The 23,180-nt window shown below is 43.9% G+C and overlaps 1 protein-coding gene and 1 long non-coding RNA gene across 3 annotated transcripts in view; one reads left to right on the forward strand and one right to left on the reverse strand.

Moving 5' to 3' along the window:
* LOC134735675 (uncharacterized) overlaps window positions 1-23,180 on the forward strand; it is a 48,564-nt gene that overhangs the window by 14,851 nt on the left and 10,533 nt on the right. The window contains exons 3-4 of one of the 2 annotated variants that reach the window (XR_010119025.1): window positions 10,319-10,400; window positions 11,683-12,387. This is a non-coding gene — a long non-coding RNA (uncharacterized lncRNA). Of the gene's footprint in view, window positions 1-10,318; window positions 10,401-11,682; window positions 12,388-23,180 lie in introns of those variants that run through there. The other variant, XR_010119026.1, reaches the window with a different exon arrangement.
* Window positions 14,655-22,479, reverse strand: LOC129473105 (glutathione S-transferase A1-like). The gene is made up of 5 exons (XM_055263369.2): window positions 22,447-22,479; window positions 19,696-19,747; window positions 18,685-18,817; window positions 16,677-16,818; window positions 14,655-14,806 (listed from the first exon to the last, which is right to left on the reverse strand). Exons 1-5 carry the CDS (start codon window positions 22,477-22,479, stop codon window positions 14,744-14,746), a joined length of 423 nt encoding a protein of 140 aa, XP_055119344.1. The 3' UTR covers window positions 14,655-14,743.

The following is a 23,180-nucleotide window of genomic DNA, read 5'->3' on the forward strand; positions in this document are numbered from 1 at the left end:
ACCACCCCGCTAAGCTGCTCCCAGATTCCTGACCTTCAGAAATTGTGTGAGATAATAAATATTTGTTGCTTTAAGTCCCTAAACTTCGGGGTGAGTTGGTATACAACAATTGATAACGAATACACCCATGCTGGCCTCATCTTTCAATACTTCCTCACCGTGCTCCCACAACACTAGTCTACCTAAAACACACCCAACTTGTTCCTGACCAACACCCTGTCTCATTGTTCCCTCTGACTAAGACCCTCTCACACTGGATCTTCTGGTTCCTGTCATTCAGGACTTAGTCTTTCCTGGCATTCTCTGTGCCTAAAACAATTCAGGGAACAAAGTAGGTGCTCTATAAACTTTTATTGAATAGAACTATGAATAAAATACTTTGAACAGTATTTATTGGAACCGTAATCCTTGAGAAGATTTTGTCAGTTTCTGAGGTTAAAGTCTGAATTTTTTTTTCTGCTAGGTATGCTTAGCTGCCCTGTTGACTTAGAATGTCGCAACTGTATTCAAAGTTTCAAAGGATAAATATATTGAAACATAGCTGCTGAGTGCAGAGGGAAAGTGAGTAAAGATTGGAGAAAGATAGGAGGCAAGGCAGAGCAAAGTCAACACAGGTTAAATTTGTGCTGACTCACAGCTGCCTCATCTAAGCAGCTCTAATTGGCAGAATGTTGCTAAAACACATTTGTTCTTCAAGAATATCCCAGAAAACTAGCAAGTCAATATACCTAATGGCTCAAATATTGACCCAATTCCCCCAGTGCAGAGAAATTAATACCCACTTCAGTTATACACACACACACACACATATATATATAAACTCACTGTGAAAATGGTGGATGGTCTAAGTATTAAACACCAATTGTTAATTACTTCTTAACAAAAATCTTCATACTTTTATGTCACAGACTACCCAGGAGTGATAGTCAGAATGTTTAACATCTGGTATGGTAAATATAATATATAAATCTGTATATATACCCAAAATTAAAAATAAATTTCCCTTTATTTTCTAGCTATGCTAAACTATATATAGCATAAAATGGATAACACTTTACAGCAAATCAGTAATAAATTATTGTCATAATGTCCAGTCATTTATAAACTGACCGTGTCTTCAGGGCTACTTAGGTTGACAGTGGATCTCTCTCTATGAAAGCCATCAGCTCCTGTTGGTGCAGACTTTTCCTGCAGCTGTGACTCTCAGTGTTTTCCTAGATCCCTGTACTGCTTTCTGCTCTTGTCTCAATGAGGGCCAGGGGAAGGAGAGCCCCAGAGTGCTTCATCATCCTTTGTAGTAGCTTAACCCTTCCCCAGTTTGTAAATAGGTGATATGGTTTGGCTGTGTCCCCACCCAAATCTCAGCTTGACTTGTAGTTCTCATAATCCCCATGTGTCATAGGAGGGACCATGTGGAGATAATTGGATCATGGGGGCGGTTTCCCCCATTCTGTTCGCATGATAGTGAGTTAGTTCTCGCGAGATCTGATGGTTTTATAAAGGGCTTTCCCATTCTCTGGGCATTCATTCTCTCCCTTGCCGCCCTGTAAAGATGTGCCTTCTACCATGATTGTAAGTTTCCTGAGGCCTCTCCAGCCATGTGAAACTGTGAGTCAATTAAACCTCTTTCCTTTATAAATTACCTAGTCTTGGGTATTTCTTCATAGCAGCATGAGGACAGACTAATACAATAGGTATTTCATTAAACTTTCTTTAGCCACTCTTTTTGTTTGGTTGGTTGTTTTTTTTTGAGATGGAGTCTCGCTCTGTCACCCACGCTGAAGTGCAGTGGCACGATCTTGGTTCATTGCAACCTCCACCTCCTGGCTCAAGTGATTCTCTTGCCTCAGCCTCTAGAATAGCTGAGACTAGAGGTGTGTGGCACCATGCCAGGTAATTTTTGTATTTTTGGTAGAGACAGGGTTTTGCCATGTTGGTCAGGCTGATCTCAAACTCCTAACCTCAACTTATCCACTCGCCTCGGCCTCCCAAAGTGCTGGGATTGCAGGCGTGAGCTACTGCACCTGGCCTCTTCAGCCACTCTTTGTGAGTGGTCATTTTGCCACCTGCAGGAACCTTCTTTAATACAAATTTACATATTGACTCGTAATTCTTTATATGCAAATCTTTTTCCTTGGGGTTAATTATGCACCCCTCAAAGGCTAGGATTATTATACCTTATTCATCTTGTATTCCCAGCAGCAACCATTGTGAGGTAAATCTTATAAAGTTCACTTCAGGATGATAATAATAATAATAAATTATAAAATATCTGTTGTAAACTGGGGAAGGCTGCGTATGATCAGGTTGAAAACTCTATTGCAGAGTAAGAGTAAAAGAGTCTACTGCTGGGGTATTTATCTGCTGAAGAGGGAGCAGGTAAATGTGCAAAGGGAACTGGGAACCTCTTAGGAAGATATCTTGGAATATCTTGGTTGGGCTGAATTGACCTAACCCTTAGTAGACGTAAAAGACATGAGCCATGAGTCCCATGTCTCTGTCTGCCCTAACACACCCAATTGTGGCAAAGATCACATTATGAAAATGTGCAATCGGGACCAGTGCCCTGGGTCTAACCCCCTAGATCTTAGATTTTCTGGGGAAGCATAAGTTATGGGCTTAGTACATGGCTGAAGCTAGAAATTGCTCCATCCTCATCTCTCCTGGACAGTGGCATGCCAGAGAAAAATGACTCCATATATCCACCTACATTTTGAGATCCCAGGCCTGAGGGAAAGCAGGGAGGGCGACTTCCTCTTTCTTCTTGTGAAGGGACAGAGAATGAAGATTCTGGGACTCATGTGGACAAATTGTGGCCAGTGTTTCAACCAAATCCCCTCAGATCACGAAGTCTATGGAACAACAGGAACTCCATGTGGCAGATAGCAGCAGAGACTGATAGAATTTTCTACTGGTCTCAGGGCTACTTGACTCCTTGAATGGAATAAGCCCCTAGGTTGTTGGGTTTAATGTGGGTATTAATTAATTAGGAGGCCAGTAGGCTGAGATGTCCCCAATGCCTTGAGTCTTATGTAAGCAAGCTAAAGCTCAACTCAGCATGAAGGTCATATCCTAGGAAAACAAGAAACTTAAACTTAACCTATCAGAAACTGCCAACTAACTTCTAACTAGTGACTTTTCACCTTAACCAAGCAAATATTTTCTTTGTTTTGCTTCCATAAACACCTTATCAAAATTCTCCCCTCACACCCCCTCAGTGAAGTCCAAATTGCTTGTGGTTTGGCACTGCTCGATTCATGAATGTCTGTCTGCTCAAAATAAACTCTTTAAAATTTTAATGTGCCCAAGTTTATCTTTTAACATAGGAAAGAGACTCCCAGAGGGAAAGAACGTTCTTGCTATTCTGAGATGGATGCTTAAGTGACTGAAAATGAATATTTAAAAGCTGTGATTTTATTTTATTGATGCCAGTTTGGCAAAGCAAGGTGTATACTTCCACAGCTCCCTCTTTTCTCAGGACAAAATCCAAACTTCTTGTCATGGCCTTCAAAGTCCTTAGGCCTGCGGGCCTTGTTCCCGGATCCTACCTCATCATCACTCCTGCTACCTCGCGCTTTAATGCTTCACTCAGACTGAGTGTCTTCTCTTTCTTTGAATACACCTTGCTCAGTCTCTCTCTTTTACACCATTAACCTTGCTGAGCCTCCATCAGGATTCCACCCCTGCTGCCCAACTATAGCTCTACCTCATAACTGCAACTTGTCTTGCCTGCGAATCTCAAGTCAGATATGACTGCCCTCCCTGAGAATCCACCCCTGACCCATGGAGTCCAGCTGAGGTGGCCTGACCAGGTGCACCCCCAGCATTATCTCATCCCTTAGCACGGAGTTGTAGGTTAAATTTTGTTCCCCAAGAAGAGTATGTTGAGTATGTTCAAGTCCTAACCCCAGATACAAATAAGGTCTCTGGAGGTGTAATCTAGTTAAGATGAAGTCACACTGGATAAGGGTGGCTCCTAATCCAATTCCTGATGTCTTTATAAGGAGATCATTTCTTATGACTACTTATTATTTCCTCCCACCAAACTGAAGTCTGGACTACCCCAAAAGTGGCAGAGGAGAATTCCCACCATTTCATTCTGAGGTGGGCCAGTTGGGATTCCAAAGAAAGAAGCACTAAATGCTAAGGTGATCAGTCCAGTGCATTTACTAGGGGAACTTACAGTACTGCAGCAGTCCTCATAACAGATGAGAGAAAAGGCATGTTCTACCTAGATATGTCTGCAGTGAGGGGGTCAGGGTATGGAATCCATGTGAAAGTTTAAGGAGTCTGGCTGAGAACCAGGACCAGTTTCTTTTTGTATTTGGAGCAACAACCTAGATATCTTTATCAGTGTCTGGAAATGTTCAAGGCCCTGGTTTAGCTTTAAGCCTTCTGGGAAAAACCTGCAGCTGGTTGGGTCATGGAGTGGCCAAGGCACTCTGATTTGCAGTCAGGACACAGAAAGGAAGCGAGGGAACTGGAGGACCCCACAATCTACCTCTCTGACTGGCTTTTATAATTTCACAGGGCCACCTTTTTTGTGATGTTTCCTAAGCAGGCAGAAAAGGGTGGGATCTCCTATCAGATCCTTTTCCCCTAAGTTTATGAAACACTGCCAACAAAACCTACACCAACGGTAAATACAGATGCACATGACAAGACCTAAAAATCACAATTCCCAAAAGGCTTACTAGGAGAGCTTTCCACCAAGGACCGCATCCCCCAAACCATGATATAGACCACTAGGAGTCATCCACCCCGTGGCCAACTAGCTGTAATTGCTTTTGTAAATGAGAGAGGAATTTATTAACTTCAGCTTCTTTAGGATGCATACACAACATTCAGTTTTTAAAAGGGCACAGGTTCTGTGGTCAGTAAAGAATGTCACGTTCTAACGGGTCTGGAAGCTCCGAGTTTGTCTTGGGACCTCAAGTGGAGAGGAACACCCAACTCACAGGTATTTGAGGACACAAACCCATGATTGGGTTTGGCTTTGAAAGTCTCATCTCTTGGGAAGCCAAGGTGGGTGGATCACTAGGTCAGGAGATCACGACCATCCTGACTAACACGGTGAAACCCTGTCTCTACTAAAAATACAAAAAATTAGCCAGGCTTAGTGGTGGGTGCCTGTAGTCCCAGCTACTTGGGTGGCTGAGGCAGGAGAATGGCGTGAACCCGGGAAGTGGAGGTTGCAATGAGTGGAGATCATGCCACTGCACTCCAGCCTGGATGACAGAGCAAGACTCTGTCTCAAAAAAAAAGAAAAAAAAAAAGTCTTATCTGAAATTCCCTGTGGAATAGAATTTCATCAAAGCCAATCCAAAAGGCCTATGTAGAAATAACCATTCTTGCTGCACTTTATGCAAATCATTAGGCCGAGTAGGAGACTAAAGTTCATTCTACGAACAACACATACGGTCCTATCATAATTTGTTTTTACCAAAAATGAGGACTGGAGAGAAAAATTGTACTCCAAAGCTTATCATACATTTGTCATTAAATTGTAGTCTCATTAATTGTTTTTAAGCCTTTTGCCTGCATTTTAGACTAACCCTGCTTATTCCTGTCAATCAAGTGGTGATTTCCTGCAGCTTGGAAGAAAGAAAAAGGGATGGGTAATGTAAAAAATCTGGATTAATATGCTAGTTCTGGGCAATTATCCTGCAAATTCTGCCAGGTAATGAAAGAGGAGGGTGCCTATAACCCAGAGGTTTCTTTGGGAAAATAAAACCAAGGAACTTCATAGACCCCCAAAGGGAAATTCTATATCTTGGATTAACACCTCTAGTAAAGTAGAGGACAATCTACAGGCACTTAAAGATCAAATCAAAATCATTGACAGGCTCAGGGAAAATGCAGGCTTCAGCCCTGGGTGGCTACAATCCCTCTTTAATGAATTCCAGTCTTCTTTATGGAATTGGTTAACCCCTTTATGAAGCTTTCTCTTGCTTAGATGTCTTGTATTGATATTTGGACCCTGTATACTCAATACTATAACTCGAATCGTTTCTTCTCACCTAGGGGCAATCAAACTCCAAATGGTGCTGCAAACTGAACCACACATGAACATGGCATTCTTCTGAGGACTCTTAGATAGACCCCAGGAAGGAGCCCTAGCTGCTGTTCCTTACTCGATGCCCCTTTTCAGCAGGAAGTAGCCAGAAACAGTCATCGCCCAAACCCCCCAACAGCAGTTAGTGTGACATCTCCACAGAGGGGAATGTTGTAGGAGTTATTAAGAAATTATTTTAGGCAGATAGAGAGGAAAAGGGGTCCTTGAGAAGTGTTTATTTTTAAAGCTGCTCTGGAAATGTTTCTTGTAAAGCCCCAGCAGAGCCAGGCAGGCAACCTTTGATATGCAAATGCAGGCCATGAGAAGCTAGGTCCACTCAAACATGGCAATTCCTGCCTTCTTCTTGCCCTTGCCCTGCCATGTGCCTAGCAGCATGGTTGCCCCCACATATCCCCAGGTGTGTAGAACATCATGGTGCCCAGTATTTGCATATGAAAAGGCTAGAGTGGGAGGGCCAGCTTTTTCCGCAGGCTACGTGAATGACATGCCTGGTCAAACCAATCCCCTGAGCCCCGTGGAAATCAGACACCACGTCCTCCAGCCTACTCATAAAACTGGCTGGTATCCGTGGCACTTGGGGCTGCCTCTTTCAGCTTTGGAGACCCCCTCCTTCTGTCTCTGTATAGGGGAGCCTCTTCCTTCTGCCTTCTCTTTTCTTTCTTGCCTATTAAACTCTCTGCTGCTTAAAACAAAACAAAACAAAAAAGGCACAGATGCCTCCTTGTACAGCTGTTAACATGTCTAGAGCTACCCCCTCTGTAGACCACTTTCCTCATTGCAGCTGACTCAATGTTCAAGGCCTCCTAACCATGCTCAGTGTCATTCAAAGCTATGGAGACAAATCTTTGAAGGGTTTCCATCTTCTGCATGCTATCAGTAGAGCCTCTTGGAGGCACAAGAGGTACAGTCAGTAAGTAATACCATAAAGAAAAAATAGACCTATTCCATTGAACCTTCCAGATGGGCTGACTGAGGGGGACGGGGATGGTGTGAATCTGGAGTGCACCCATGGGAAGCCAAGGGTACACCATCCAAGCATCCCGGGGGGAAGCCAGGACCAAAAGTGAGTAGCACAGAGTCACTGGGAGCCATTTGGGGCAATTCAATATATTCCTGGCCTATGAGACCAGTCTGTAACAGACCAATCAGTGTCTCTAAGTGTGAAGATGTGTTGGCATTGGGCAGTTGGGAGGAACGCTAGGTACCTGGTGTCCTTTACCTGTGTGTTCTTAGAGGAACTGTGTTATTCCCAATAGAGTTCTGCCACCCAGGAGAGCATCCCTGTTGTAGGGGTGAGCCATACAAAGCCATCCCACACTTGCCGGCGTGATCCCCCTTGCTGGGGTGTGTGTTTTTCAGGGCAGTTCTGACTTTGGTGCTTGCCTCCCTACAGGACACATTTAGAGAAAACCTTACATTATGTCCAGGATTGCTCAGTGTCACATCCCATGTTTGAGTGTGTGATGTCAGAGGTATCTAGGATACCCCTTTCCCTACATTGTTCAGTTATCCACGTTTGCAGAGATCCAGTTTTCACTCAGTAGCAGTTCAGTCCGCCATGGAGTTTCTCCTTGGCTGCTTAGGGATATAAGACCACATACCCAGCAGTTAGACTGGGCTTGCATACAGGCTGGGTGATGGGCCTAGCCCAGGAAAATGTCCTCTGAGGATATCCAAGGTCTAGTGGGAATGATATAACAGAAAAGGAGAAGGCTGCTCAAGCTAACAGCAAAAAGATAAGGCTGCTGAGATTACTGCAGAGGGAAGGTCTGGTACTAGTTTTGTTAAACAGGTGGGGCAGGAGGCTGTGGGAATCTCTCCTGGAGGCTGAATTAGACCTCTGTCCCAGTGTGGGAGGAGCTACTGACTCCACAGTGACAGGGCTGGGTGAGATCCACTGGACTAGTGCCCACTAGTATGGGGCACTCCCTGCCCACTGCCAGTGCATCTACCAGGGCCTTCATCAAAAAGGAAAGTGGGGGTCAGGTTTAGGGAAGGGGTGCTCCCTACCTCAAGAAAGAAGGACACCAGTCTAGCCTGGTGGCACTTTCTACACTTGATCTCAGCCAAAAGGCCAAGAAGCAATGGCACTTTCTATCCCAGGTCTCATCTCAAAGTTCCCTGATCAGGTGTTATGGGACAAGAGGAGTGCAAAATCAGGGAATTCTGTGTAGAACTGAGTTCTGTTCTGAATACAGTGTCTGATTTTCTCCATACCCGCACGGCTTGCACCAGGTTCTTTACATCTTCCTGATGTTCATAAGTAGACATTTTTCCCACAACAGGGGCCAACACTCAAGGCATGAACAGCTTCCATGAAAACCACAACCCAACTTCTCAGTGAGGAGAATCCTATCAAGAGCTTAAAATTGTTCCTTTAGGAGGTCATTTTTTTTCTGTCTATAAATCCCACTCCCTGTTGGTGTGGTAGGGCAGATGAAATTGCCTCTTTTTCAGTTCCATCTTGGATTAGGGAGCCTGTGCAGTGTGTTCTTTGATCACTCTTGATAGTTCTTGGGGTACCATACATGAGTTGCAAGCGTTGCAAACACTGTATAGTCCATGTCTGATTTACTTTTCCACAGGGGAACGCTTGCAAGAGGCCACTCACAGTGTCTACGCTTGTGAGTGCATATCGATATCCCTTACTCTTAGGGAATGAGCCAATATAATCTATTTGCCATGTGTCCATGGCTTTCTCCCCTCTTGTTTTGTTTCTGGTGGCCCCTGGCAATTGCCAAAGTTGGGCTTGGCAACAGACAGGGCAATTTTGTATTATCTTTTCTATTTCTTGTGTGGACACTGGCAAACCAGCTTGTTGGGCCAGTTTCCAAGTAGTATGCAACCTGCTATGGCCTCCCCTCCAATGTATCCAATGTGCTACATCTGCATCTTCAGAGGTGACCACTGACCTGGCTTGGGCGAGAGTATCTGCATCTATATTTCCACTGGGGGATGATTGTTGGTGAGATGCTATGTGGAACACTGTGACTTCAGCCCCTGGTTGGTATAATTGATCCCAAATGCTTGCCCATAGTTCTGCCTCCCACAACAGCTTTCCATGTATGGACCATTGATCCTTTTCCCATTGGTTATCCACAGTGTCAACCCCTTCATGACTGCCTGAGAATCAACATACAGGGCTACTGGGTATGGCTATTTCTTTATAGCAATGCCATTCTTGCATTGCTATAAAGAAATACCTGAGACTGGGTAACTTATACAGAAAAGAGGTTTAATTGGCCTATATTTCTGCAGGCTATACAGGAGGAATAGCACCAACATCTGCTTCTGGGGAGGCCTCAGGAAGCTTTTACTCATGGCAGAGGGTAAAGGGGGAGCTTACCTGTCACACGGCGAAAGTAGGAGCAAGAGGCAGAGTTTGGTTGTAGGGGGTGGAGGTATTATATACTTTTAAACAACCAGTTCTCGTGTGAACTCAGAGTGAGAGCTCACTTATCACCAGGGGGATGGCCCAAGCCATTTGTGATTATGTCAAACTTGATTGGATTGAAGGATGCCTAGATAGCTGGGAAAGTATTATTTCTGGGTGTGTCTGTGAGGGTGTTGCCAGAGGAGATTCACATTTGAGTCAGTAGGACTGGCAGAGGAAGACCCACCTTCAATGTGGGGGGGGGGCACCATCACTTTGGCTGCCAGAATGGCTAGAACGAAGCCGGTAGAAGAAGGTGGGATAACCTTGCTTGCTGAGTCCTCTGGCTGCCTTCTTTCTCCATTGCTGGATTCTTCCTCCCACTCCTCTTGCCCTTGTCATTAGACTCCAGGTTCTTTGGCCTTTGGGCTCTGGGACTTGCACCAGCGGCTTGCTGGGAGCTCTCGGGCTTTTGGCCACAGACTGAAGGCTGCACTGTTGGCTTCCCTGGTGTGAGGCTTTCAGACTCAGACTGAGCCACTACTGGTTCTCTCTTCCCCAGCTTGCAGGTGGCCTATTGTGGGACTTAGCCTTGTAATTACATGAGCAACTCTCCCTAATAGACTCATACATAGGAGATGTATATCTATCTCTCTACCTTACCAGTTCTGTCCCTCTAGAGAACCCCAACTAATACACCATTCATGAGGGATCTGCCCGCAAGATCCAGATACCTCCCACTAGGCTCCACTTCCAACATTGGGGTTACAGTTCAACATGAGTTTGGGCAGGGACAAATATCCAAACTATATCAGGCTTTTCCATAACCACTAACCAGGTATCTTGTAACTCTGCCCACCCCATTCCAGGTTCCACCTGCACCGTATCAGTGGCTAGTTGAATTGCCACCGAGGTCCACCTGGGTGGCTGACCCACGCTGGAGCCATCTCTGTACGTAGCATCCTTGGGTGGGTTCCTATCTCTGTCCTTTATTTGATGGGGTTTCTCTGGGGGCAGTGTTGGGATTGATTTTTAATCTATTAGTATGTTGTGCAGGTCCCAGCAGGGCCTGTAGTTCTATAGACAGAGGGCTGGATGGAAGGTGTCTTCTCTGTTCAAGATATGCATACCATCTAAACAGAATCCTGTTTTGCTATGGCTGATGTAGGTCTGGCAAATAGGCCATCAATCCAACCCCTAATAGGATAGTCTGTTTTTACTTCCACTGGCATATCTCTAGGTAGGGGCTCGGTTTGCAAGAGGACTTGGTAAACTGCAAGGAGTTTTCATTTTTTTCCACAGGGTATAGTATTGCTGGGCTCCTCTGAACAATTGTGATCAAAAGCCAATGGGCATTTGTTGGTTACCCTCCCTCTGCCAGAGGGTCCAACCCATTGTTTTCCTCAGTCACAGAAACATTGAATTCAAATGGTCTCTCAGGGGTGACCATTTACAGGGCTCGTGCTTGCATAACTAAGGCCTTTGTCTGAGTAAACGAGGCTTCTTTAGTGCCCCAGACCCCATGTGCTGCCTTCTTTATCAGGAGCTATAATGGTCTGAGACATTGGACCAAGTGGGGAACACAGGTCCACCAGTATTCCAACAGACCTTCAAGGGTCGTAATTCCATAATGGTGTGAGGCCATGGGTATACCTGTATCTTGTCAATCATGGCTGTTGGTCTTACCCGACCAGATCACATCCAGGAATTTTACAGTACTCCCTGGCCCCTGGACTTTCTTTGGGTTGCTAGTCCATCCTCTTGATTGCAGGTACTCTAGAGTCTTTTGGGTACCTTCTGCAAAGGACTCAAATCTGTAGAAGTTAGCAAAATATCTCCACATAATGATTTCAGAGACTGCCAGACATACCACTCAAAATGGCCAGGTCTCTGGGTACCAAGCCAAGGCAGATAGTGGGACTATGCAAGTACCCCTAGGGGAGCACCTGAAAGGTCCTCCCAGGTGAAGAAAATCATGTTCTGGGACTTTGGGTCTAAGGGTGCTAAAGAAAGCATTTGCTAAATCCGGGACAGTATGCCATATACCTAAACAAGCAGCCAGCCTTTCCAGTAGTTAAGCCACATTTGGAACAGTGTCATGTCTGGCCAAAGTCATCTTATTTAGTTCCCAGCAATCAGCCATCATCCTCCAGGTCCCATCAGGCTTTCCTGCCCACCATACAGGGCTGTTGTATGAGCTCTGTGTAGAATGCACAATCCTCATTCTCTCTAGTCCTTGAAGAGTAGCTGTTGTCTCTTTGTGCCCACCTGGGAGATGAAAGAGTTGGTAGCACCAGCACACTCATCCTGCTGATGCCACCTGTGGGAGTTCCACAGCCCCTCATTCTCAGCCTGCAGGAGCCAGCCCCCACCCAGCTGCCCGGCCAGTGCCCCACCTGACCTGCCTGTCCACACCATGGCGGCGACTGCTGCTGCTGACCCCACTTCCGTCCAGCACAACCTGAGCATGTGCGATGGTTAATACTGAGTGTCAACTTGATTGGTTTGAAGGATGTAAAGTACTATTCCTGGGTGTGTCTGTGAGGCTGTTGCCAGAGGAGATTCACATTTGAGTCAGTGGACTGGGAAAGGGAGACCCCCTCTCGATGTGGGTGGGCGCCAGCGAATCAGCTGCCAGCACAGCTATCAAAAGACTGGCTTGCTGAGTCTTCCGGCCTTCACCTTTCTCCTGTGCTGGATGCTTCCTTGAACATCACACTCCAGGATCTTCAGCCTTTGGAATCTTGGACTTATATCAGTGGTCGCTGGCAAACCACTGAAGGCTACATTGTCTATTTCCCTACTTTTGAGGTTTTGGGACTCGGACTGAGCCACTATTGGCTTCCTAGCTCTTCAGCTTGCAGACGGCCTATCGTGGGACTTCACCTTATGATTGTGTGAGTCAGTTCTCTTTAATAAATTCCCTTTCATATGTACATCTATCCTATTAGTTCTTTCCCTCTGGAGAACCCTGACTAATACACCAGGCCACTACTGTAGCCACTATCCACCCCTGGCCACTAGCGAGTGGGTCTCCCGGTGCCTCCTCTTTTCCCTTTTTTTGTTTTATTTTCTTCTCTGACTCTCCACCACCTGCAGGTGGGACTCAGAGCTGCCACCACACCCAAAGCTCCTGTGGTGGCAAAACTGAGACTGTGGACTCCTCAGGCACCTCTCTGCAGAGTGCCCTTTCTCCATTTTTTCCCATTAGGTGTGTATGTAACTAACAGAGTGGTGGTTCTGTGCATGCCTCTTTCCAGCTGTAATTCTTCCTCTACCTTGGGCTCCTTGCTTGGCTGCCAGCTGAGCCTCTGTTGCCAGCCAGACTGCCCTATCCCCACCACTATGCCTTGGATTTTTTTTTTTTTTTTTTTTTTTTGGAGACAGAGTCTTGCTTTTTCGCCCAGGCTGGAGTGCAGTGGCCACAATCTCAGCTCATGGCAACCTCTACCTCCCAGGTTTAAGCGATTCCCCTGCCTCAACCTCTCGAGCAGTTGGGATTACAGGCACGCACCATCACGCCCAGGTAATGTTTGTATTTTTGGTGCTAATGTTTGTATTTTTGCTAGGGACGAGGTTTTACCATGTTGGCCAGGCTGATCTCGAACTCCTGACCTCAAGTGATCTGCCTGCTTCAGCCTCCCAAAGTGCTGGAATTACAGGTGTGAGCCACGAGGCCCAGCCTAGCACCAGACTTCTTTACCCAATATTTGCAATTTGAAACCCTCCATCAGCCTAGGAGATGTGGGGCAAGCATTTAGCAAGCGGACCACAAAGCTCCACGTAGAGCTCTGTGGCCATCCTGGGATTTCCCGATTCAGTTCCTCTTCCTCAGTCCATTTCTTTTGAATCCTCCTGACGATGCCAATTGTTTCATTCCAATGAACGCTTGGCTTGGAAATTCCCACAAGGGAGTGCCCCAAACCTTCTCAAGATGGGACCGGTTGGGATTCTAAAGAACCAGCACTGAACACCAGAGTGATCAGTCCGAAGCATTTATGAGGGAAACATACAGTGGGCTGCAGTAATGCTCACGACAGACAGTAAGAGAAAAGGGCTGTTCTACCTAGGTATGTCTGCAGCAAGGAGCTCAGGATATGAGGTTCACATGAGGGTTTAAGGAGTCTGGCTCAAGGCCAGGGCCAGTTTCTTTCAATGTTTTGGGCAACAAACCAAGACACCTTTATCAGTGCCTGGAAATGTTCAAGGCCTCCGTTTGGATTCAAGCCTGCTGGGAAAAACCTAAAGCTTGGCTGGGTCAGAGTGGTCAAGACACTATGATTTTCAGTCAGGACCCAGAAAGAAAACAAGAAAACTGGAGGGCAAAATGCTTGTTATTAGTTATAATCCTATTACTAGTGTCCTTAGAGGAAAATTTGGATGGAGACACACACAGGGAGAATGGCCTGTGATGATGGAGGCAGAGATTAGAGTGATGCATGAAACAAACCAAAGAACGGCAACCATGGCCAAGAACCATCAGAGGCAAGAAAAGCAAAGAAGAATTCCCTAAGGCCTTCAGAGAGAACACGGCCCTGCTCACACCTCAATTTTGGATTCATAGCCTCCAGAACTGTGAAAGAATAAATTTCTATTGTTTTAAGTCACTAAGTTTGTGGTAATTTTTTGTAGCAGTCCTAGGAATGGGATACTTATGGTATGCATGATTTTTTATTAGAGTTACCTATTTTTGTGTCTCTCTCACTAAAGTAATCCCATTATGGCTTGTTAATCATTATTTATCCAGCTCCTGGAACGCTGAGTATTTTATATTAGATAAAAATAGATATTGTTTCCCTAATTAAACAGGAAAAATATTGAGTGCCCGAAGGAAAATGGTTCTTGAAAAAAGCTTTTCAAAACACAAAAGGAAAAGCCTATTTTTGTATAACCCAAATAGTCATATGAAAATTTCTACATAATTCTTTGACAAGCTATGTAACAGTTGATGTATGATGACTCTTTTTTTTTAACAGGTCGGAGTCCAAGTAACCTTCTCACCTGTTATTTAAATCCAAAGTGACATTCTAGGCATGATTTTACATTTGGTCAATGCCAAGTAAGACTGTACTGCAACCACATCTGCATAGTTGAGCTTTAACTAAATTAGCATATACTTTGGAAAACTTTATTGGCCTCACAATAATCAGAATCAACACTTAGGTAAATCACTTCATTGCTGCAGAACTTTAGAAAATTGGTCTTGCATGTGCTTGGCCTCGATGGCTTCTTTGTCAAACCTTGAAAGTCTTCCTTGCTTCTTCTAAAGCTTTCACATCTATGGGAGGCCTCCTCTAGCTGCCAGGCTGCAGAAACTTCTTCACTGTGGGGAGGTTGCTGATTCTGGTTTTCAGGGCCTGCAATGCACGATAATGCAGCCTCAGAGTGAAGCCAAGGGCCGACACCATCATAAACACAACCCAGGAAATCTGAGTACCTCCTCCACAAAGACCAGCTGAGTCCCCTCCATCAACACCAGTGTAGAGGCAGGGAAACAGACACCCAGCTGGAAGCAAAGATAAGAGGATGAACATGTAGCTCGCTAGCATTTTCCCCAAAGACGTCTTTAAGACTATTCAATTCAGTCTCCCTACCCACTTTCGTACACATTAATCCTGTAAATTCGTGGCTTTTGTATAAGACAAGAAAAAACAATGTGCCTGTGAGATATGAGCACAGATCAGTCTCTAGGCAGAAGTGAAACTACAGGAAAATTGAGTCAGAAATGAAGATAGTAAATGTTAAAGGCAAATTATGGGGCTGCTTTTTCCCACTGAGGGATACAAGGTTGGGAGCAGTGTGTTGGGAGAGCTGTGCAGAGAGAAACACAATGTCTGACAGCAGGAGCTGGAGCCCAGGGAGAAAACCAGATGGAAAAGGCCCTGCTCAGACACCCTTGTGTGGGAAGACAAGGGCACATCTGGGATAAAGGGCATCACAGAGAACTCAGGAACAGAAACCACAGGGGAATAGAGGGATGGGAAGAGATGCTGGGCCCTGGGTCCTTTCCACGATAAAAGGCAAAGTGCTCTTCCTGAGGTAGCAGAGATCCTGAACTTTGTTTATGGTCCCTGATTCAATGACAGAGTGAGAACTAGGGCTCTGCTCATTCCTTACTCGGACCCCAGGCTCCCATTTTCTCTTCTTATTCCACATCACTGTGGCATCCACACCACCCACCCAGCTTACATCTTCCACAAGGGCCAGGGGCCCGGCACCTGCTGCTGCATGTTCGGTTTGCTCCAGGCTCAACAGCATGCAGCCCTGACATTCAGGACGTGGCTCTACGCTCTGCACTGTCCCTCTCCAATCTCTTGTGGGCAGTGACTCCACCTTCATGACAGCACTCCTCCCCCAGGAGTAGACTATTTCAGAGTCATTTCTTGTTGTCTGCTCTCCTCATTTCCTGCTCTCTCTGAGATCTGAAGTAAACCTGGGTGAACTTGAATTCATCATCTTTCTTGCAACATCAGCTCTGCCTCCTAACCTACAGTTATAATCTGCAAGTTGAAATGTCTAGGGGTGAACTGCACTGATGTCTGCAACTTTGAAATGCATAAAAATATTTTCCTCCCCATCCCACTGCCACCCTCCCTTTTTGGATACTTATCCCTGAAGCACCCCACAGTAACAAGCACCCCACAATAACAAAACAATGGGCAGTTGGTCTCATGTCTTCCTACGCATGGTGCCAGAATATTTTCTGATGTATTCCATTAATCATGTTCCTTTTAAATCAAATCCAGTGTTGTTCTGAAGACTGTAGACCAAATTCTACTGTGGCTCAGAGCCTCTCACAGCCCATGTTCTAATTATGAACATGAAATTTTGTTAAATAAAGAATTTATATTGGAGTCTAGTGAATTGTAATTTTGTGATAACAGCCTGGGCAACATTGAGACACCTCATCTCTTAAAAAATTCTAAAAATTAGACAGGCACAGTGGGGCATGCCTGTAAACTTAGCTACTCGGAAGGTGGCTAAGTTGGGAGGATCACATAAGCCCAGGAGTTCCAGGCTGCAGTGATCCACTGCACTGAAGCCTGGGAGACAGAAGAAGATATCATCTCCTAAAAAATAAAGAAAAATAAAACAAAACTTTGCTGGAAAATTATAGCTTGAGTATAAGTGGTACAATTTTTGGTCAGTGCCGCAGGAATGCCAAGCCACTGTTTTTCTATTGTCCTCAAAATACAGTGTTCCAAAATGCTGAATGACTTCACTTACTTTCTCAAAGGTAGGGAAGTAGCAAGTTTTCATTCTCCCTTTGATCAAGGCAAGTTTGACATCTTTTTCCTCAGGTTGACATATGGGCAGAAGAAGGATCATTTCATTCAAATCTGCCATACCTTCTATATACATATCAATCCTGAAAGACAGAAACAACCAAACTATCTAATGCCTTTTGCCTTAGATTTTATAGTTTAAAAATCTAAGAGGATAGAGCATCAGGTGGTGGCAAAGCAATTTACCTCCAGTGAGTGCCTTTCATAGTCTAGTCATTATGCTCTGATTTTTACAGGTATATTAACATTTTTTTTTTAAAACCACCTATTGAGGTAGATCTCTAAATTTTGTTACACTCGTGACCTAATACAGGTAAAAAGAGCATTGGTGGTCACAGTCATGACAGAAACTGGTGGAATCACTGCCAGTAACCACTGGTGCTGTGCCAGGATTGACCATCTGGGAGGTGGTGGTTTGTTCTGTGCATGAACTTAGTGTGAGTCAAATTGCCAAAGACCTGCCTCCTAAGTAATCCCAAGAGAGTCCCTGGCACAGCCATCTCAGTCAGTTCCTTGTTCTGTCTCATCATTTTATATCTCTCAGGCCCACTTCTATGCCCAATATTCGCTGTTTTTCCAGTTACTCTCATGAAACATAATTCTACGGCTCTCTCCATGTGTTGTTGCCCGATTCTAGCCACGTGTGCCTTACTTGAGACCCCACCTAAAAGATCCCCTTCCTTGGTGAAATTATTTATACGGTTACAACCAGTGCAAACTTTTTCTTTTGTGTCAAACTCAGGTTTCACGATACTTTTTAAAACAACAGCTTATTGACATACAGCCACATTCAGTGCGTTTTAGCACATTCACAGAACTCTGCAAAAATCATCACATTCTAATTCCAGAATATTTTTTATGACCCTGATAAGGACATCTGTACCATTAGCAGTATTCTTCATTTTTCTCCAAGCCCCACTCCTTTAGCCCCAGGCAACACTAATCTACTTTCTGCCTCTATGGATTTGCATATTCTGGACGTTTCATATGAAAATAATCCTATAATATGTGGCTTTCTGTGTCTTGTTTCTTTTATGTAACATGTCTTTATGGTTCAACCATCTTGTAGCATGCATCAGTACTTCATTCTGTTTCATGACAATATCATTCCATCACATGGCTAAAGCACATTTTGCCCCTCCATTTATTGATTGATGGATACTTGCCTTGCTTCCACTTTTTGAATACTATGAATATTGTTATTTGCATTGTACATTTATGTTCAATATTTAGTGTGGTTGTATTTTTTATTCTTTTGGGAATATATCTAGTTGAGGAATTGCTGGGTCATTGGTAATACTGCAGGAAAATTTTGGAGGGGCTGCCAACAGTTCCATTCAGGATTTATTTGGAATCATGCAGTTTTATCACAATAGTGAGGAAACCCTTTGGCTTTGCTGGTATTGAATCAATCTGGCTGTTTCAGCCTTGTATCCATGTGTCAAGATAACCCCAGCATCCTTGGTGCCAGCCTCTACTAGCCCTGCTCTGGTGTTGCAGTCCATATAATTGGCTGGTAACTTAGGTCCCTGGTCATCATTCTTGGATTTACTGGAACCTGAGATTCAGCTCCTTTGTAACCTTTTCTCCCCAGGCCTTCACCTACAGACTCTCAAACATTCTATGCCTTGTCCTAAGCTGTTGGCTGCAGTCCAGCCTCTGAAGACCTGAGCACCTGGAATCATGATTCCCCATCCTCCTGAGTTCATGGTTCATCCGTGTTTGGAAACGTCTGTCAGGGTGCTGGATCCATGGACTGGATCCTCTTCTAGAATCCCTCTCACCTGAGCCCACCCCATGTTCACCGTTCCCTCATCTCCATGAGACTCTGCAATGCTAGACCTTAACGTACATGCCAAAGGCCCCTACCATGTCCCACCCACTCAAGGAAGGACCTAAATCACTCCTGTGTTAAATCTGTTGATGGAAGAACAGAAACTATGCCATACAGGGCTCTCTCCTTTGTGTCTTTCCCATAAAGGTTGTATTTGCTGGCAGTGTAGTTGAGAATGGCTCTGGTCTGCACCAGCTTCATCCTGTCAATCTCAACCATTGACACTAGCTGGAACATCAAATCCCCATCTTTACAAAGAAGGAAAAAAAAGGAGAGTGAAATGACTATGAATCCCACTCTTTCAGGATGAAAAAAATGGTTGTGAAAATGACTAAATTTGTACATGAAAAAGAAATTATTGCCTGGTAAGATTTCACTTGAAAGTGCATTTTTAAAAAGCTTCCTGTAGTCCTTCTTTTTGTTAATAAGCTTCCTTTTACTTTTTATCATGTTGTTTCATTTTTGTTTTTATTTCTCCTCCAGATACATAGTAGAACTCTTGTCTTTTTTTGTGTTGATTTATGTTCATGGATATTTCAGGAAGATGTTGGGATAGGTTACAACAGGACTGCCAACACGATGCCATTTAAAATGAGAAGTTCCCAGAATAAGTCGCATATTTGTGACATTTAAGGCAGGTTCTGAGAGGTTTTTATGTAAGGGTCCCTTTCTGTGCTCTTCAAAGCCTGCAATATTGCTACAATATTACCTTGTCACACCCCCCATGAAAGAACAAAGACTCAAGACAATGGTCACATCTATTTCTCCTCCTTTCATCTAATCTATGTCTTTGAGTGTCCTTGGATGGGGAGGCCTGTATGGGATCCTGAGCTGATCAACGCAGCTCATTCATCGTGCCCAAAGCGTGAAAATAAGGATAGGGCATTCTCAGGGTGCTGGTGATGGTTCCTCTAGCAATTACTCTGAGAAGTCTAGTTCTTTTAGCCTGGAGAGAGTTGCCAGATCTGATCAAGGAGCCACATCCCTTCCATTTTAACCACTTTCTCCCTTTCCACCATGCCCAAATGCCACCCCCCACACAAATAGGCATTGCCTGCTGTTCAAAATTCCTTGTGTGCCTTCTATTAGATACCCACATCAGAGGTACTTAGAGACTTCATCTTACCGTTTCTTAACTTGTCCAATTCTTCTGCAGATTCTAGAAATTTCTTGTCAAACTGGAGACAGAAACAGTAAATGAGTTTTTGTTAGTTCATTCCATAGCATTATAAACTTCTGACTTTGAATAGCCCCTATCTGGTGCATCATTTGGAGAATATAAGATTTCTGAGTTTGGCAGTGCACACAGAGGGACTTGTTGTGGCCATTCGTAAATTTAGACTAGATTCATTGGGGGAATGGCATGGGTCACAGCACATAGCTTCTCAGTCATCTAGTTCACTTCATCTCCACCCTGATCTCATGACTGTCTATGATTAAGTCATGTTTTGAGAGGGCATGTCAATGGAGAGATGGCACTGAGCAGTTCTTCTACTTACGGTGTTGTCATATCTTAGGAAAGCCTGTGTCTCCAAGTGAGATCAGACCACAACCTTGTGTGTCCCCAGCATGGGGTATGCCATGGGCTAATGGCCATCAAAGATTCTGCCACCAAGAGGCCTCTTCTGTAATTTACCTTACCCCACTTTTTAGGAATCCTGCTAAGGGTGAAATAGGTCACAGCTATTGCAAAGCTTTAACTCTTGCAGCTATAATTTCCTTTTTTTGGAGTAAATGGGACACAATAGGGTAGAATCTCAATTTAAGAAAGGAATTAGAGTCCCCACACTAACACTATTTTTAACCAAAATCTCTGGTTTCTGAACTGGTTTTGTGGGTTCAATATCACCATTTTCATATATTGGCTTCTTGACTTTGGGCACATTACTGAATCTCTCTGTGTCTGACTATTCTAATCTGTGAAATGGATATACTTGTGGTACCTATGGTACAGATTGGTAGGTTAGTATGAAGATTAAATTGCAAAGTCATGCAAAGCACTTAGAAAAGTAGCAGGTCTTTAGTAAGTGCTCATTAAATATAACTAATCATTAGAAATTTGAGAGATAGCTGTTATTTCAGCATGTCATCCTTTAAAAAAAATCTAAATCAATCTAATATTGATGAAACTATTCTTTGTTATTGATCTACATCCAGTAACTTAAACCTTGGAGTAAATTACACCTTGTCCTGAGACAAGGGACATTGGTTGGAATGGCAGCCGGCAACAAGGCTGTCTCAATTTGATCAGACGCTCGGAGTGGATGCAGGTATTTAATATAAATAGGAAAATCAGTTGTTACACAACCTTTCACAAAGGTCATCAAAACCTTTTACAAAAAATACTCCTGAAAGGGCATGTGTCCAGCAACTGCCTGTTCAAACTTGGCCTGGTGTCACCCTTGTTATTGATGTTTGTAGTGAATGATAAGTGTTTCAAAACATTTACTTAATCCTTCTTTGCTTTAAAAACCTTTTTCTTCCTTTATCTCCCTAAGGACATACATGGTTTACTATGGTACACACATACCCATTACAAGACTTTGTTCCCATATGAAGAGTCTCTTTCTGTTTATTGAGTTGACACAATATATCCAAAAGCAGCTGAATGCACAACTCAAACTGCCATCCAAGCACCCAAAGAAGGCATTGATGTATTAAACAGTTTTTTTAAATTGTACTAAGGAGACATTTAAAAATATTTTTCTGGTGACCTAGATAAGATGATGTGAGGCAGTGTAGAAAGATTTATAAGATCAGTACTTACTTTGTTAAAGGTTGTCACCCTCGTGGCTCAACAACTTAATTTTTTTTTTTTTTTTTTGTATTTTTAATAGAGACGGGGTTTCACCGTGGTCTCGATCTCCTGACCTTGGGATCCGCCCGCCTCGGCCTCCCAAAGTGCTGGGATTACAAGTGTGAGCCACCGCGCCCGGCCCTCAACAACTTAATTTGAGGTCCTAATGTGGTTTATAAACTACACGTTCATTTCAGTAGCTCCCTCCCATTGAAAGGAATAGAGTCAAGTTGAAAACAGCCACTCCCACATGTTTCAGGGCTGCAGGACTGCCTACTAGATTCTAAGAAAAATGGCAAGTCATCCTCTTATCACAAGGTAACTGGTTAATGTATTCCTTTTCAAGGTTGGCAATAAAAGTTTAACCAAAAATTACAGCAGATTTTGCTCTGTTTATAAGTCAGTAGAAACTGGCTTTTTGAAGAAACTCACTTTTCGTGACTTGGATGTCAGGACTAAGGCAGCTGAGAAACCTCTGCTGGGAGCAGAGCTGGGAGGGCAGGTCTGTGAAGGGCAGGCTGATGGCACTCTGGAAGACACTGGGTTGCCACATAAAATACAGGGCACCCAGGTAAATGTGAATTCCAGGCAAAGGATCAGTCACTTTTTAGTATAAGTATGTCCCAAACACTGTAGGAAACATGTTTATACTAAAAAAGTATTACTTGTTTATCTAAAATTCTCATTTATTTTGCTGTCCTGTATCTTATCCGCCAAATCTGGCCACTCTATTTTTATGTTCTTTCCTCTCTGCATTGCTCAAATCACCCTTCCTGGCCCCTGGGCCTTTGCACATGGCATTTGTCCTGACTGGAATCCTCTACTTTCACCTCCTACTGTATTTTCTCTATTGTGTCTTTCCCTACATTAATTTGACATGATGTATTCAATATCAGGTTTCCCCTTAGACCTTGAGTTCTTGAGAGCAGAGCCTTCTTCTTGTTTGAGTCCAGTCCTTATTGTCTGGGACAAAACACGGACATCATAGGATCTCCTAAAATAAGATAGTTTTACAATTTACATGGAAAAATTCTAGCAAATACAAAAGTAGAGGGAATAATATAACAAGCTTGAAGGTACCCATGACCTGGATTCATCAATTGCCAGCAACATTTCTTTGTCTATACCAGGCAGTGGATTAAGTTATGTTGGCTCCCAAGAAAGAGAGGTCCATGTCCAAATCCTTGAGTCCTGTAAATGTGACCTTATTTGGAAAAAGGCTCTTTGCAGATGAGGTTAAGGAACTTCAGATGAGATCATCCTGATATATCCAGATAGGCCCTAAATCCAATGACAAATGTCCCTGCAACATAGAGAATAGAAGACACAGTCACACAGAGGGTGAGGTGCTGGAAGCCCCAGGCAGAAAGTAGAGTGATGTGGCCACGATCCATGAAAGTCCAGAAATGCCGAGAGCCCCCAGAAGCTATAGGAGGCAGGGAAGGATTGTTCCCTAGAACTTCCAGGGGAATGTGGCCCTACTCACACCCTGACTTCAGACTTCTGGCCTTCAGAATTCTAAGAAAATGCATTTCTGATGTTTCAAGCCACCCAGTTTGTAAGAATCTGTGACAGGAGCCACAAGAAAATGATACAAATCCCAGACAGTAAGTCATTTCATCTGTAAATACTAGTATTCATCTCTAGAAAGGAAGAACTTCTTTTCTAAACACAATCACATTATGATTGTGTTTAACATGATAATCTGTTATCATATTAAAATTCTATAATTCCCTAATTTCATCAGAGCTTCAGCTTTCTAGTTCATGTAAGTGTCCCATAAAAATTTCTTAGCAGTTTGTTTATTTTGGTCA

The sequence above is a fragment of the Symphalangus syndactylus genome, chromosome 23, assembly GCF_028878055.3.
Source record: "Symphalangus syndactylus isolate Jambi chromosome 23, NHGRI_mSymSyn1-v2.1_pri, whole genome shotgun sequence".
Taxonomy (NCBI): domain Eukaryota; kingdom Metazoa; phylum Chordata; class Mammalia; order Primates; family Hylobatidae; genus Symphalangus; species Symphalangus syndactylus.